We start from the raw sequence: 17,185 nt of genomic DNA on the forward strand, positions 1-17,185 counted from the left end.
ATTTTATGACTATTTTTCATCATCCCCCTCTCTCTCTCTCTCTCTCTCTCTCTATATATATATATATATATATATATATATATATATATATATATATATATATATATATATATATATCTATTACCCTTCTTCATCTTCATCCTCTTTTGTACAATATATTTTATCAGCAAGGTTGCTTTAATGCATTTAAATGATTAAATAAAAAGTTCTTCAGTGTCTTGATTAATAGGTATTTAATTAACTTGTAAACCAAAACTAATGTAATAGTTGACAAAAAGAAAATAATAAAAAATAAAAATAAATCCATCATAATTCTTAAACATGGATAAGGAAAGAAAGTTGTAGACATGTCAGCATAGAAGGGGGTGGGGTGGCACGTGCGAGGACAAAGGGGGGCACACGCTTACGGCGTGGGGAGGCCGAGGCCGTAAACAGAATGTTGGGCCCTTATTGGCTATAAAGTACAACCCTAAGATGTGGTTTTTAGCCCATTTTCACGTGTTTTCTGTGGGCCGCCCTTTAAATTATTATTTTAATATATTTTGGAGGAAAAATATTATGTCTTTAAATAATTATAATTATAATTTTTACAATTATTTATAAATAATGCTTCTACGTTAAGAAACATCTTTTTAAGGTACAAATAAATATTATATAATATTATGCTTCTTTGCCTCTTGAAAAAATAAAATATAAATAAAAAAGAGAAACAAACAAACTGGTGTTTGGCTACAGCAGCAGAATCCCAGATTTAATTTGCTGCTGACAAATTAAAATTTCAAACAAAAAAATGCTAATTTTAGAAAAAAAAATATCTCCCAGGTTACTGTATTTACTATAATGCCATACAATTAGCAGAAAACTACGGAAAGTTAAATGCTACACCTAGTTACTTACATTGGGTGGATTTGAACTGTACATTTAAATAAGTTACTACTAATTACTAAGCACACGTATATACATAATTCACATTTCGGATACGTAAATTGAATTGTGTGATTATGTACATATCTGTAATCCAAATATCTATAAAAAAAAAAAAAAAAAAAAAAAAAAATTCCTGTTGTCACCAATTTCTATGACATCCCAAATTGGTGTATGTGGGCCATACTGCCCACGCTTTGTTCAGATGTACTGCTCTGCCCTTTCAATATTTCGTACCTAGTTTTCTTCTTATTGAGGAAACCATTTGTTATACAAAGGGAAATCCAATTTCCTAACATAATTCACATTTCGGATACGTACAAACCCGTTGTTACGGGCCATCTTGTAATTTTTAAAAAGTTTGAAATATCTTAATAGTAGATTTTTTTTAAATACTTATTTACTTAATTTAACAGTTTATAATTGTAAACTATCAATTCTAAAATATTTCTCTAATTATAAAATATCAATTGTAAATTGATAGTTTATAATAATATTTATTTTTAATATTAATATTTAACATGAATTTATATAGCTTATATATTTATAAATAAACCCATATACTTTTAATGTTTCCACGCTTCTCTCAAGTTCCCGCATTTATCAGTTTTGGAACATGTTGTTCGTTTCCCAATTTCTTCGTATCGCCGTTTTCGTATCCGTACTGCACAGTATATACATATATTTATATTTGAACTTGATTGGATAAGCAATTAAGTGGACCTTATTTAATCAAACTTCAAACCAAAAAACATGTTGAAAATTAATTACTCCCTCAATTCCACAATAACTGTTCCTTTTTAAAAATATTTTTGTTCCATATTATCTGTCACTTTAGATTTCCAATACTGCATTAAATGCATTTTTTCCTATTTTAACCTTATTAATTCAACTATAAGTATTAATTCTCTCTTATCACATTATTAAATAATCAAGGTTATTTTAGCCTTTCTAATTTATTTTACATAAAATCAAGACATATTTATTGAGCTTCTTAATTTTTGTTCAAAGTCAAAAACGACTCTTAATAGGAAACGGAGGGAGTAATAATTATGTTAAGTGTTGTTTGTCAATAAGTAGTAATAATACTGCACAAGTTCCCAAAAAGAAAATGCGTGCTGCTGCCACCTTAGATTGTACTATGTTACCATACACGCGCGCACGCACACACACATATGTGTGTATATATGTGTGTGTATATGTATATGTGATAAGTGTGGGTAAACGCTAAAGAACTGTAATTGGATTTGCTGTAAGAAACATGGGCTTCTGGTAAGAACTTTCTGCATTTGTTTCTGCACGGAAACATAGGATTCAGATATAATTTAATTTCTTGTTTTTTTTCTTACATTTATATAATTTGCAGTTTGCTCAAGGAAATGGGATCCTGATTTTTCATTTTCTTTTTTCCCCAGTAAGTATTTTCTTTAATTTGATTTTGCTTCTGCATGTTAGTTCTAATTTATTTACATAAATAAATATTTGATTTTGAATTCTCTAATTAATTAAAACACTTGTATTCATTTTTTTTTTTTTTGAAGTTTATGGTTCATATATATAGAAAAGAAAAGAAAAGAAGAAAAAAATTGTGTTTGTAGTAATTTGCAATGGAGCATTCACACGAGGCAAACGAGGCAGCTAAAAATGCAGAATTAACGACGAATAATCGTAATATTTCTACCACTACTAGTAATGGGAATTCAACAGTTACCAATTTAAAGACGGTAAATGATTTTGATTTGAACAAAATCGGAGATGAAGATTTTGCGTATGAGGAAAATAATAGTAAAAATCCGTCGGAATCAGATTCGAGTAGTTGGTACAAAACTCTCTATTCTTCTAGTTTCTCCAAGTTTTTCCTCGGACAAGCTACGCAGAAAACGACAGATAGTGTCGGTTGCAAAACTCCCGAATTTTCCGATTTTGGAATTAATTTAAGAGAATGGCTACAATCCAACGGCCGTGATGCGATCAAGAACGACAGACTGCGTTTGTTCCGGCAAATCGTGCATATAGTGGACGTTGCACATACTCAAAGGATTGCTTTACTCGAATTACGGCCGTCCTCGTTTATTTTATTACAAAATGGGGATGTTAAATACATTGGTTCGATAGTGGAGATTGATTCATTATCGAGTTCGAGCCATGAAAACACGAAAAAGAGGAATCTGCACCAAGAAATTTCTTCTATCGACAATTTTCGTGCGAAGATGCAAAAAACAGACGATGAAAAATTATCGAGGCGGAACGTCTCTCAACTGGAAAAGAAGTGGTACGGTTTTCCGGAGGGGTTTAGTATCGGAGACTTGCTTCCGTTCAATATCTATTGTTTGGGGCTTTTGCTATTTGAGGTGAGAAAAAAAAATCACTTTTTTTCTCTAGAAAAACTTTTTTAAGTTTTATTTTGCTTCAATACAGTTAAGAAGTGCAAGAATTTTCTTTTTTTTTTTTTTGCTGATTCAATATTTTGTTTTCAGATTATTTTCCAATTTGAATCGATCGAAGAACTTTCTATGGCAATGGTGGACCTGCAACACAGGATCGTACCTCCACGTTTTCTTTCCGAAAGTCCCGAAGAAGCCGGATTTTGCTTTTGGCTGCTTCACCCTTATCCTTCATCTCGTCCCACCACGAGGCACTTATATATATTTATTTTTCAAACTCGAAAACTTATATATATAATAATGTTTTATGAATTTGTGATTTACGTACAACTAATCGTGATTATGGCAGGGAAATCTTGGAATGTGAGTTGATATATGGATCCGAGAGCACAAATGATCTAAGTAACGCCGAAGAATCGACTCTCTTGCTTTATTTTCTTGATTCATTGAACCAAAAAATGCACGAAAAAAAAACTATTTTATTGGAAAATATGAAGTTACTAGATATGGATATTAAGGTGGTCGAGAGGAAACGTGCTTCTAGAAGAACTTCGGAATGTTCTAGAACAAATACGCTCCGGGACAAGTTGTTGGGAAACATCAACCACCTAGAAAACGCTTACTTCTCCGCTAGATCAAATGCCCGACTCGCCGAAATTTCGGGCAACGATCGATCCGACAAGGATGTTCTAAGCAAGCGCGATAAGTGGTCTTGGGTGGAAAGTCAAGAAAATGTGTTGACCATGGAAGAAAAGTCAACCGATCGCGTCGGATCATTCTTTGATAGTATTTGTAAGTTTGCTCGATACAACAAGTTTGAAGTGTGTGGAACATTAAAAAATAGGGAGTTTCTTGACTCGAGTAACGTCATATGCTCGTTGAGCTTTGACCGCGACGAAGAGTTCATTGGGGTTGCTGGGGTTTCGAAGAAAATCAAGATATTTGAGCTCGATTCTCTTTTGGATGCAAATATCGACGTTCAATATCCGGTTCTTGAAATGTCGAATAAATCGAAACTTAGTTGTATTTGTTGGAATAACTACATCAAAAACAATTTGGCTTCGACCGATTATGATGGCTTGGTGCAGGTACGATTAGAATTTCGTGATCGATTATACTCTTGAATTATACTTTTATTTTGTAGTTAATTAAATCATTTTCAGATGTGGGATGCGAGCACCGGACAAGTATTTGCCAGATACGACGAACACCGGAAGAGAGCGTGGTCGGTCGATTTTTCCCACGTCGATCCGACAAAGTTTGCTAGCGGTGGAGACGATTGTTCTGTTAGAATATGGAGTATCAATGAGGTATATTATATCTTTCGTATCGGAGGAAATTGGAACGGAATTTTTGCATTCCGCACATTTTGATCTGAATATTTCGATGTGGGACGACATTTTTTAATTTTTATTCCGATTTCTGATTTTTCCGATGTTTTCTAAACGGAATTGGAATACATATTTGATCCCGATTTTCCGTCCGATTTAATTTTCAAAATATTTCCGAAAGTTACACATATAATATCAGTATCTTTATTATGTATTTTAAAAAAATTGGAAATTGTGAATTCCACCGATTCCGATCCGATAATTTCCGACTTTGGAATAAGCTTTTTCCCTACAGTTTCCAAAATCCCAATTTCATTGGAATGAAAAGCGAATTAGGTTTTCTCTTTTTTTCCGAAACTTCTAATTTCGGTCCGATCTGTTCGATTTCCACTCTTAATCTTTAGTCATTAGTTAATATTGACAATAAAACACTACTCGAAAAATTTACAAATATCTTTATAAAATACACAGTATGTTGCCTTCGCTACTACTGCTTATCTTCACTTTGATTGTACAGAGAAACTCAATCGACACGATTTGGAACCCCGCCAATATTTGTTGCGTACAATTCTCCGAATACTCCTCTCACTTAATGGCATTCGGATCCGCCGATTATAAAATCTACGGCTACGATTTGCGCCACACGAGAATTCCATGGTGCACGTTAGTGGGCCACGAAAATGCCGTTAGCTATGTGAGGTTTTTGGATCCGGAAACTATCGTATCCGCATCGACGGATAATACGTTGAAGTTGTGGGATTTGAAGAAAACAAGCTTAGAGGGATTATCCTCCAATGCTTGCAATTTGACCTTTAGTGGACATACTAATGAGAAGGTAAATTAGTTTTTACTTAAACCCATAAATTAATTTTAGTTTTACTCTATTTTTTTATTTTTTATTAATTTTTTTTTTGGGTTTCTCTAACTTTGTATCTATCATGTATCTATCTATGTAGAATTTTGTTGGCCTGGCAGTGTTGGATGGATATATAGCTTGTGGTTCTGAAACTAATGAGGTGATTTTCTTCTTCTTCTATTATTACAAATTACAATGATGTATCCTATGGATGTATATATATATAGATATATTTAATTAATTGGAATATTTGTTTAGGTTTATGCTTATTATCGATCGTTGCCAATGCCGATTACTAGTCACGAATTCGGATACGTGGACCCCATATCGGGAAACGAGACCAGTGAAGGAAATGGGCAGTTCGTTTCGAGTTTGTGTTGGAGACGAAAATCACAAATGGTTGTTGCTGCGAATTCAAGTGGAAGCATAAAGGTATTAAAATTGGTTTGAAGACGAGTTCCATTTTTCGATTAATTGAGGAGATGAACGAACAACTTCCGTATGAATACGAATATGATTTTTTGCCCAACACTTGAATCAACCTTGAAGCTATTTAACTTACTAAAACGAGAAAACATAAGAGCAAAACCTTAGCTAATTCGAGTGCTAATTGACCTCTAAGTAGCACTCGTCGTCTCAATTGAAGAATCGGCCGACAATATTCTTTCCAAAGTGACGCCCGTGCTACCACGATTAGCAACAAATTTGTCGACTAAAACTTTCCAAGAATCGGATTTAATTTCCACTTACTAGAGGCAACAACATTAAGCACATTCGATATATCCGATTCGCATCCAGATTCACAAAGCCCTTTAATCAAGATAGAATAAGTCGATTCATTCGGAGGGCACCCTTTATCCAACATCTCCTCCAAAACCCTAATCCCTTCCTTCGCGTAACCCTTTTTGCAGAACCCTTTTATAAGCAAGTTATAAGTGAAAGAATTCGGGGGGCACCCCCTTTCCACCATGCAATCCCACAACCTCCCCGCTTCACACAACTCCCCTTTATCACACATACCCGCAATGAGTGTATTATACGTCAAAACACTGGGAATCGAACCCCTATCGAACTCATCAAACAACTTTCTCGCTTCCCAAATCTTCCCTTCGTTGCACAACCAATGTATAAGCGTGCTTAATATAGCATTATCTGGAGTACAATTCTTGATCAACAATATCGTCCACAAATCGCACGCTTTATCCACTTTCCCTTCTCTACACAACGCATCAATCACCCGACAACATAAACCAGAGCTAGGTACGTATTTCTTCTCGAGCATATCACTAATCATGTTCAAAGCTTCACCCGATTTATTTTCTTTACACAATGCCTCGATCATAACACTATATGTAACGTCGTTCGGCTCGACCCCATTTTCCTCCATTTCATCCATCACTTTCGTTGCATCGATAAATTTTCCCAATTTACAAAACCCGTCCATTAATACAGTGTATGTTGTTGCATCGGGCAACCACCCTCGATCTAGAAGCTCGTTGAAAGCTCTCTTTGCTCCCACCATATCGCCTCTATCCACATACCCGCCCATAATCGTAGTGTAGCTCACCACATTTGGAACCATAGCCATGCTCGGCATTTCATCGAGCACCTTGACTGCACCTTCGACGTCGTCCTTTTTACACAGAGCTTTCAGCAGTATATTGCAAGTGAAAACATTGGGCACAATATCGAATCTTTTCCGGCTGTTCTTGAACATAATGTGAACGGAATCGTATTTCTTGTTCTGAACTAGAGCGTTGAGCAGAGTGTTGAATGACCTAACTGACCTTTGAACACCGGAATCGTTGATTTGGAGGAATATTCTGATCGCCTCTTTGGGTTTGCTGGCAATGCCGTAGTTTCTGATAAGAGTGATGAAGAGATCTTCGCCGCATTTGGTTTGGGATTCGCGCAGTTCCTTCAATAGGGAGTTTATGGGTTCGAAGGCGCGGCGGCGGGAGAGCTTGTGGATGATGGAGTGGTAGGTGTCGTAATTATTGCGGAAATTAGGGTGGTAATTGCCGGCGTAGTGGAAAATTTGGAGGGCGAGATCGACGTTTTGCTGCTGGGCGATGATGGAGCAGAGGCGCTTGGTGGTGAGCTTTTGGGGCCAGGGTTTGATCGGCGGTGTCACGGTGTATGACTTTACGAGTTCGGATTTCGATTTTATGTTAGAGAGTAGTTGCTCGTCGTGGTCGGCGGCGGTGGTGGTAGTGGTGGTGGCTGAGTGGAAACTTTGGGGGTTTACGGCGGCGATGCGGCGGAGGGGGTGAATGTTCCGGTGTTTAATCATTGTGACGGTGGTGGTGGAGTAAAATTATTTTCTCAAAATTAAATCGGATTATAAAACCGCTTTTCTCAAAATTAATTTAACCGATTTTAGTATGTAATCAAAAAACACGATTCTCTCTCTCTCTCTCACACACACACACGAAAGGGCAAAGATTAATTGAGATAATAAAAATAGAATTCCAAGTTTAATTCAAGAAAAAAAAAAGGGGCAATTAATCGGCTCGCTTTTAGGAGTTGATAACTAAAAACTTAAGAAAAAAAATCACGGCGCCACTTCTCAACATCTTCCTTCCTCTTGCAGATACATCTTCTGCTCCATCTCCACCATATCGTATCTAAATAAAAATAAAAATAAAAATAAAAATAAAAATAATAATAATATAATAAATTAGAAAAGTAAAATTAAAATTGTTTTTTTACTTACTGTGGTGGCTTCTAGGCATCTTCCTCTTGCAGCTACTCCATCTCCACCGGAAGCCTAAATAAAAATTAAAATTAAAATTAAAATTAAAATTAAAATAGTGTAATAAATTCGTAACCTAGAATTTTTACTCACTGTGCTGGCTCGTAAGGGTCGTCTATTAGTCGTTGAAAATCTACCCTTGTCCATGTGTGCAGATACGTTCTCCTGTTCCGGCTTAGACGGAGGAAGAATCTTTCAAATATATTCCATTCATCAGTATCCATCACCCTCATTGCAGCTTCAAAATACACTTCACCATCATTCATCCGCTGAATAATATATTCCGCCGCAACACGAATCCGACGAATCTTCTTTTGCTTATTCTTCCTTTGACGCTTTCGTCTCATCGTCGACAATCGTCCGATAATCACCCGCGCAAATGGGTGGACGACTCCCCAGAGATCTCTTCTCACGTGTCTGCTCTGCTCGAACCTCGTCACTCTAGCGATGGTTCGAGCATCCATATTCGTAATCAACGGTATTAGTAATGTGAGAAAAAATGCATAAGCTTATATTGTTCACATTGAAGATAATGGTGTTGTTGTTGGGCTGCATATGTAGTGGTAAAAACTTGAAACAAATTAGGTTTTCCTAAAATGGTATAAAAAAAATTTGATTCTTAAAGTTGTGTTGAGTACACCAAGTTATGGAAGAGTGGTCACGTGACTCCTCTACTTTTATACTTTAAAATGACACTGGTTATTTGGAATTGGAGATCCTTTAATGACATTGTTATGTTCTAATTACATTTATGATTGTTAATTAATTTGGGCTGTTTGAATCATCTAATTTGCAGTTTGCTCAAGGAAATGGGATTCATGTATTGAGCAAGTATTTTGTTTAATTTGATTTTGCTTTTGCATGTTAGTTCTAATTTATTTACAAAAATAAATATTTGATCTTGAATTCTAATTAAAACACTTGAATTATTTTTTATTTGTTTTTTGAAGTTTATGGTTTATGAATGTTGTTAATATATATAGTGTTAGAAAATCAAATAAATCATTCAATCATGATCCATCCTTGCAGAAAACAGAAAAAAACAGACTTGTGTTTGAGGTAATTTGCAATGGAGCATTCATACGAGGCAAACGAGGCAGCTAAAAATGCAGAAATATCGACGAATAATCGTAATATTTCTACTACTACTAGTAACGGGAATTCAACCGTAACCACTTTAAAGATTGTAAATGATTTTGATTTGAACAAAATCGGAGATGAAGATTTCGTGTACGACGAAAATAATAATGATAAACACCCGTCGGTATCAAATTCGAGTAGTCGGTATAAAACTCTCCATTCTTCTAGTTTCTCCAAGTTTTTCCTCGGACAACATACGCAGAAAACGACAGATAGTGTCGGTTCCAAAACTCCCGAATTTTCCGGTTTTGGAATTAATTTAAGAGAGTGGCTACAATCCGACGGCCGTGGTGCATTAATCAAGAACGACAGACTGCGTTTGTTCCGGCAATTAAATCGTGCATATAGTGGACGTTGCACATACTCGAAGGATTGCTCTACTCGAATTTTGGCCGTCTTCGTTTATTTTATTACCAAATGGGGATGTTAAATACATTGGTTTGATTCAATATTTTGTTTTCAAATTCTTTTCCAATTTGAATCGATCGAAGAACTTTCTGCGGCAATGGTGGACTAGAGTTGTGAAATTTTAATGTTATCGAAGGCTATAGTTGTGAATGTTGACCAAGGATTAGGGTATGCCGGTTTGTAGGATATGTACGCGGGGCCCGAATATCGGTGATCAGATATCGGTGGTCCCCGCGTGCGGACATGCTTTTCATACACACTGCTTTGTTCGATGGATGAAATACAACAACTTCTGCCATTGGTGCGATGCTCCGGCATTTGATGATATAATTGATTGGCGTTACAAGGATATCGGGAAAAAAGATAGGCCGTCGCGATACCGGAAAATTTTCGACGGTGTCGGAAAATATTTATTAAACCGTAAAAGTGACGGAAACTACAAATAATAAGAAATGTAGAAACTACAAATATTTATTAAACAATAGTCGTAAATTTCTCGTTTTCGTTTCAGTTTCTGTTCACATTTTCAATGCACGAGACAAAAAAATCATTCAACACTTAATCCCATATCCGACTACGAAGTTCTGACTTAACAAGCTTCATTACAGAAAAATATTCTCGAGAAAAAATCGAAGATTTCTGATATAATAATTATTTAATTTGGATTGAAAGTTTTATTTCTTTTTCTTCATCTCTTCACTTATACTCCTTGTCCCTTTGTTCATAACCATATTATTATGTCATAGTAGTTGCAGATTCAACTGTTGATTTAATTTTCTCATTAAATAAAATGTAGCAAGAATTATGTCATTCTTTCGTTGCGAAAAATTCATTAATAGAGCAACCACTTTTCTAGTTCGAAACATTTGTATCGACATCCTTAAACACGGTTAGGTCGTACGTTGTGATCTACTCGCCTAAATTTTTGTCTTCGTGTCTTTAAATTCCTTGGTGAAAACGACCCTTATATAAACCACCTCGTCGTTTCGATCTTTCTCACCACCTTTTCGATTACTTCAACAAACAAAAAAAAATGGCGCAAATCCTCATTTTTCCGATCGTTTTATTGCTGACGTTTTCTCCTTCAAGCTACGCAAAATGTGCTTACGAGGCCATCTTCAATTTCGGCGACTCAAATTCCGATACCGGTGGATTTTACTCGGCTTTTCCATCTCAGCCCTCTCCAAACGGCATGACCTATTTCAGCAAACCAACCGGTCGAACTACCGATGGAAGGCTATACATCGATTTTCTCGGTAATTATAATTATAATTATATGTTTTCTTTTTCTTTAAGAAATAAAAATTCAAGAGTCACTTTTTTTTTTTCATTTTTGTGATTTTTTAATAAAATGCAGCTCAAGCAATGGGATTGCCATTTCTAAGCCCTTACCTGCAATCAATTGGATCTGATTACAAACACGGAGTCAACTTCGCTGTATCGGCTTCTCCCGTATTGCAGCCAAACACGTCCTTATTCGACACGGGAGTTAGCCCTTTTTATTTGGCTGTTCAAATCAACCAAATGAAGCAATTTAAGGCAAGAGTTGATGAATCCAAGTCACAAGGTAATAATAATAATTACACCAATTTTTTTCTCCACATATATATAAAAATGCCGGGTTTTTTTTTTTTTTTTGAAATATTTGAATATTTGTTCGTTGATATATATAGGAGAAACAAATCTTCCACAACCGGATATATTCGGAAAAGCACTCTACACAATCTACATCGGGCAGTATGACATCAGCCATGACATCGCCTCGTTAGGCGCTGATGGAGTTAAGCAGTACGGCCCACAAATCGTTCAAGAAATCACCAATGCCATCAAGGTACATATATATATATATATATATATATATATATATATATAAACAAATTAGATAAAAATTAAAAAAAAATAAAAATAATCAACACTCTAAATTTATCAGGAGCTCTACCGATTAGGCGGGCGCTCGTTTTTGGTGCTTAATCTTGCTCCGATGGGGTGTTACGCAGCAGTACTAACACAAGTCTCGCACGACGAATCCGATATCGACCAATCAGGATGCATGATCTCTTTCAACAATGCAGTGAGAGATTACAATTCCGCCCTCAAAGAATCACTCCAACAAGCAAGACAAGAAGAACTCAAGGACGCAAACGTCATTTACGTAGACAATCACGCCATTCAACTCGAGCTCTACCAAAACCCCACATCCCATGGTAATTTTTTTTTTTTCGAAACTACTAAAAATTTCGTAATAATTCACTTTAAGCCGATTAACGTGCTCCGTTTTTTTTTTTTAAGGGTTGGAACATGGGATAACTGCATGCTGTGGATATGGAGGTGGGTCGTACAATTTCGACCCGCAAGTATTTTGCGGAAACACGAAGGAGATGAACGGACAGAAAGTAACTGCTTCTGCGTGCGGCGACCCGGAGAAATACGTGAGCTGGGATGGGATTCATCTGACTGAGAATGCTAATAAAATTAAGGCATCTGCTATACTTAGTGGTTCTTACTTTGATCCACAGTTTTCTCTTAATCAGCTCTGTGATATTCAACCTATTGGTTGAATATCTCATATATATATAATAATGCTGCTAATCAGCAAGAATAATCAGCTGTATGTTTACTAATAATGTATATGCTGAACAATGAAATCAAATGAACTTAAATATAAAGTTCTTGTTTTTTATGATTCTCTCTCTCTCTCTCTCTCTCTCTCTCTCTCTCTCTCTCTCTCTCTCTCTCTCTCTCTCTCTCTCTCTCTCTCTCTCTCTCTCTCTCTCACACACACACACACATACCAAACAACATATTACAGTTAAACAATGATTGATCAATGGCAAGAAAAGTATAATAATTTCTTTTGTAAGTACAATAAAATTTCAAGAAGTGTAAAAAATAAATTAAAAGTTAAGGAAGATAGCTATTTTCAAGAACTGGTTGTGTTCTAACACATGCAGCAGAAGGCATTCTGCTCCGGCCGATCCAAATCGTGTCCAATTCCTCGTTTCTTTCGGTTTGCCTCTCCATTTTCTTGATTCTCTTCCGTTTAATCCACTTGTACGCAACGAAAATCACAACAATCAAGATTATTAATCCCACAACTCCACCACATGCAATCCCCACAATCATCCACCACTTCTTGATAATAAGGTACAACCACGGAAAAATGGCCTTGCCTTCTCACGAAACATGAGTTCTTCGCCTCCACGTCGCTCAACTCGATCGTGCCATTAGCGTCGAATCGGACACATTTCATACCGTTTTCTTCAACGAAAATATCCGGAAAGCAGACGATAATGGGATCATCCCCCATTAATTTAAGCTCAATAAGTCCGTAATTTATCGAGCTTTTATTTGAATCGTAGGCTAGAAATCCTACAACAGGAGCTACAAATTTATAATCCGGGACACTATAATAATTCGACGACCGATTTCCTAGGTTTTGATACACTAAATCGACTCTTTTCGCAAACGGGAAAGGCAATACCGAAGGTGGGATTACGATAAGCTGTGATTAGCACCGCTTCTCCACAGATTACGGGCTTGATTTTCATACATATTTGAAGATAATCTGAATAATGATAGCTATTCTGCTGAATTGGTTTGTATTTTGTATCTGACTTTGTTATTTGTGGTGTGACAGGGGTATATTATACATGTACCGGCAACAAACTGGCAATGGTACGTCTTTTTGTTATTATCCACACAAACTTACACTAGTTTTTCAACTATGCTACCACATAATAGAAAGTAGAAATTGTTCATGTTATAAACACTAGACATCACTCTGTACCAATTCATTTTTCTTTTGTTTTCGTAATTTGTTGAGTTTTTTATTTGTTAAGTAAGTGGCGTTATAACTATTTTTTTCTTTTCTGAAATGTGGAGTCTCTGGCTAATTGACCCAAAATCATGTTTTAATTATGAGGCTCATGGAGTGGAGTCTCTCTTTTTTTCTTTCTTTTTAAATACTAATGCTGCATAAGAGTGCTGCAGTGGTTCATGAATTAAATAATCCATACATTGAATTAATGTTGCTAGTCTAGCTACATATGAAATAATTTGAACCTGTATCGGAACCATGCTGTTTATTTACTTATATTCCAAGCTGATGAATTGCAAGTCCAAGTCTTTTCTTTCAATTATACAGTCTGAAAGGTCATATGTATGATCGAGTAATGTGTTTGTTTCAATTTGTACGTTCTTGTAGAGGATGCTCAACTGACTCCTCTGATCTACTACGTTTGTGCTGGAATAATTGCTATGTCTGCTACATACCCCATGCATATGGTTCGAGCCAATTTTTTTCCCATATATATGCATAATGAATGTGAAACGTAAACCGCCATAAATTCCGGTTTTTGTATGTGACAGATGGAGCATGTGAAATGCAGTTTTAATAAAGTAGTAGCAAAGAATGATGCAATAATAGTTTTTCGATTTTTTTTTTAAATTTTTAAATCCAGGTTTGCTTGTTAAGTTAACTAGCAGCTTTCGTATGGCTTTTTATTGTCCGCGCACAAAACCTCCCGGTTTTTTCTATGCCATATTTGGAAACGATTGTGCTTAGCTTCGCGTTTTTTAAACTATGCAATGTGAAAGGATATTCAACAGCTCGAACAATTGTGAATTTTGCTTCTTTTCGATTTTATGACTATTTTTCATCATCCTTCTCTCTTCATCGATTTTGTACAATATATTTTATTTTATCAGCAAAGTTGCTTTAATTATTAAATCAAAATTCTTCTTCAGTGTGTTGATTAATAAGTATTTAATTAGCTTTAAACCAAAACTGACGTAATAATAAAAAAAAATATATTTAAAAAAGAAAAAGAATCCCATTCGTAAATTGTTGACATGTCAGCAAAAGAAGGGTAAACAGAATGTTGGGCCCCTATTGGCTATAACGTACAACCCTAAGATGTGGTTTTCAGTGGGCCTTTTCTCAATCATCCGCCGGCCCTTTTAATTATTATTTTAATACATATTTTGGAGGAAAACAATATTTATTTACAAAAATAATATTCTAATTTAATGTTCGAATTTTTTTCTCTTTTGTGTTAGTCAATTCACATGAGCCCTCGTGTTTCTGGTAATTTACAATGGAGCATTCACAAGAAGCAGCTAAAAACGAAGAAGAAGTAACGACGAATATTCGTAATATTTCAACCACTAGTACTACTACTACTAGTGACTGTCCCGGTAATTCAACCCGCGCTACCAATTTGAAGATAGTAAATGATTTTGATTTGAACAAAATCGGAGATGAAGATTTCGTGTACGACAAAAATAATAAGAGTAAACTGCAAATACTACCCCTGTGTTATCTTAAAATAGCGAAAACCCCCTTTGTGATAAATAAACTAGCAAAAAACCCCCTGTGAAATTTAGTCAAAGGCAGAATCCCCCCTAGCTGATTTTTTAGACTTGAAATGACAAAATTGTCCCTCAAAATGTATTTATATATATACATATTATATGTATATTTATTCTTTTTAATTTGTTTGTTTAGAAATTAAAAAAAATATAAAACAACTAAATTGATTATTTTTTAAATAAAATAATTAAAATATTTATAAAATATAAGAATTTATTAATTGCAAGACTCCAGGGGTATTTGTGTCTTTTTATATCAAGTCAACCCTCAAATAGTTCCATAGGGGGGTTTTTGCTATTTAAATAATTTCACAGGGGAGGTTTTTGCTAGTTTATTTATCACAGGGGGGTTTTTGCTATTTCGAGATTACACAGGGGTAGTTTTTGCAGTTTACTCAAAATAATAATGATAAACACTCGTCGGAATCAAATTCGAGTAGTCGATATAAAACTCTCCATTCTTCTAGTTTCTCCAAGTTTTTCCTCGGACAAGCTACGACGCAGAAAACGACAGATAGTGTCGGTTGCAAAACTCCCGAATTTTCCGATTTTGGAATTAACTTAAGAGAATATGGCTACAATCCAACGGCCGTGGCGCAATCAAGAACGACAGACTGCTTTTGTTCCGGCAAATCGTGCATATAGTGGACGTTGCACATACTCAAAGGATCGCTTTACTCGAATTACGTCCGTCCTCGTTTATTTTATTACAAAATGGGGATGTTAAATACATTGGTTCGATAGTGGAGATCGATTCATTATCGAGTTCGAGCCATGAAAATACGAAAAAGAGGAATCTGCACCAAGAAATTTCTTCTCTCGACAATTTCGCGCGAAGATGCAAAAAACAACCCAAGAAAAATTATCGAGGCGGAACGTCTCTCAACTGGAAAAAAAGTGGTACGGTTTTCCGGAGGGGTTTACAATCGGAGACTTGCTTCCGTTCAATATCTATTGTTTGGGGCTTTTGCTATTTGAGGTAAGAAAAAAAAAATCACTTTTTTTGCTCTAGAAAAACTTTCTTAAGTTTTATTTTGCTTCAATTCAATTAAGAAGTGCAAGATTTTTCTTTTTTTTTTTTTTTTGGCTGATTTAATATTTTTTTTTCAGATTCTTTACCAATTTGAATCGATCGAAGAACTTTCTGCGTCAATGGTGGACCTGCAACACAGGATCGTACCTCCACGTTTTCTTTCCGAAAGTCCCGAAGAAGCCGGATTTTGCTTTTGGCTGCTTCACCCTTATCCTTCATCTCGTCCCACCACGAGGTACTTATATATATTTATTTTTCAAACTCGAAAACTTATATATATATATATATATATATATATATATATATATATATATATATATATATATATATAAGTTAATGTTTTATAAAGTTGTGATTTACGTACAACTAATTGATTACGACAGGGAAATCTTGCAATGTGAGTTGATATATGGATCCGAGAGCACAAGTGATCTAAGCAACGACGAAGAATCGACTCTCTTGCTTTATTTTCTTGATTCGTTGAAACAAAAAATGCACGAAAAAACAACTACTTTATTGGAAAATGTGAAGTTACTAGATGTGGATATTAAGGTGGTCGAGAGGAAACGTGCTTCTAGAAGAACTTCGGAATGTTCTAGAACAAATACGCTCCGAGACAAGTTGTTGGGAAACATCAGCCACCTAGAAAACGCTTACTTCTCCGTTAGATCAAATGCCCGACTCGCCGAAATTTCGGGCAACGATCGATCCGACAAGGATGTTCTAAGCAAACGCGATAAGTGGTCTTGGGTGGAAAGTCAAGAAAATTTGTTGACCACGGAAGAAAAGTCAACCGATCGCATCGGATCATTCTTCGATAGTATTTGTAAGTTTGTGAAAGAATTTATGGTCCCGAATTCGTATTATACAGAGATGTTATCTGAAATGTTATGACACTTGAGACAACATGCAGCGGAAATATAAGGATTAAAAGACACTGCTCAGAATTAAAAAAATGTTCACAAGTAAAGACTTGTGAACTTG

The 17,185-nt window shown here is 35.5% G+C and overlaps 3 protein-coding genes and 1 pseudogene across 3 annotated transcripts; 2 read left to right on the forward strand and 2 right to left on the reverse strand.

Moving 5' to 3' along the window:
- The first annotated feature begins 1,934 nt into the window (after nucleotides 1-1,934).
- On the forward strand, nucleotides 1,935-6,029 carry LOC105956304 (protein SUPPRESSOR OF PHYA-105 1). The gene is made up of 9 exons (XM_088813626.1): nucleotides 1,935-2,196; nucleotides 2,291-2,338; nucleotides 2,466-3,275; nucleotides 3,402-3,559; nucleotides 3,658-4,396; nucleotides 4,472-4,618; nucleotides 5,157-5,474; nucleotides 5,596-5,655; nucleotides 5,754-6,029. The coding sequence occupies exons 3-9, from the start codon at nucleotides 2,532-2,534 to the stop codon at nucleotides 5,943-5,945; spliced, it is 2,358 nt and encodes a 785-aa protein (XP_088669752.1). The 5' UTR covers nucleotides 1,935-2,196; nucleotides 2,291-2,338; nucleotides 2,466-2,531; the 3' UTR covers nucleotides 5,946-6,029.
- On the reverse strand, nucleotides 5,937-8,843 carry LOC148765227 (uncharacterized). The gene is made up of 3 exons (XM_088813627.1): nucleotides 8,344-8,843; nucleotides 8,212-8,265; nucleotides 5,937-8,122 (listed from the first exon to the last, which is right to left on the reverse strand). Exon 3 carries the CDS (start codon nucleotides 7,786-7,788, stop codon nucleotides 6,208-6,210), a length of 1,581 nt encoding a protein of 526 aa, XP_088669753.1. The 5' UTR covers nucleotides 7,789-8,122; nucleotides 8,212-8,265; nucleotides 8,344-8,843; the 3' UTR covers nucleotides 5,937-6,207.
- Nucleotides 8,844-10,615: 1,772 nt separating this feature from the next.
- LOC105956306 (GDSL esterase/lipase At4g01130) lies at nucleotides 10,616-12,481 on the forward strand. Its single transcript, XM_088813763.1, has 5 exons — nucleotides 10,616-11,054; nucleotides 11,156-11,365; nucleotides 11,472-11,629; nucleotides 11,729-12,002; nucleotides 12,088-12,481. The coding sequence occupies exons 1-5, from the start codon at nucleotides 10,832-10,834 to the stop codon at nucleotides 12,354-12,356; spliced, it is 1,134 nt and encodes a 377-aa protein (XP_088669889.1). The 5' UTR covers nucleotides 10,616-10,831; the 3' UTR covers nucleotides 12,357-12,481.
- A 29-nt stretch (nucleotides 12,482-12,510) lies between these two features.
- On the reverse strand, nucleotides 12,511-13,350 carry LOC148765228 (uncharacterized; annotated as a pseudogene).
- Nucleotides 13,351-17,185: the final 3,835 nt, after the last annotated feature.

This window comes from Erythranthe guttata, chromosome 14, assembly GCF_056151865.1.
Source record: "Erythranthe guttata isolate IM_541 chromosome 14, IM_541, whole genome shotgun sequence".
NCBI classification, from domain to species: Eukaryota; Viridiplantae; Streptophyta; class Magnoliopsida; order Lamiales; family Phrymaceae; genus Erythranthe; species Erythranthe guttata.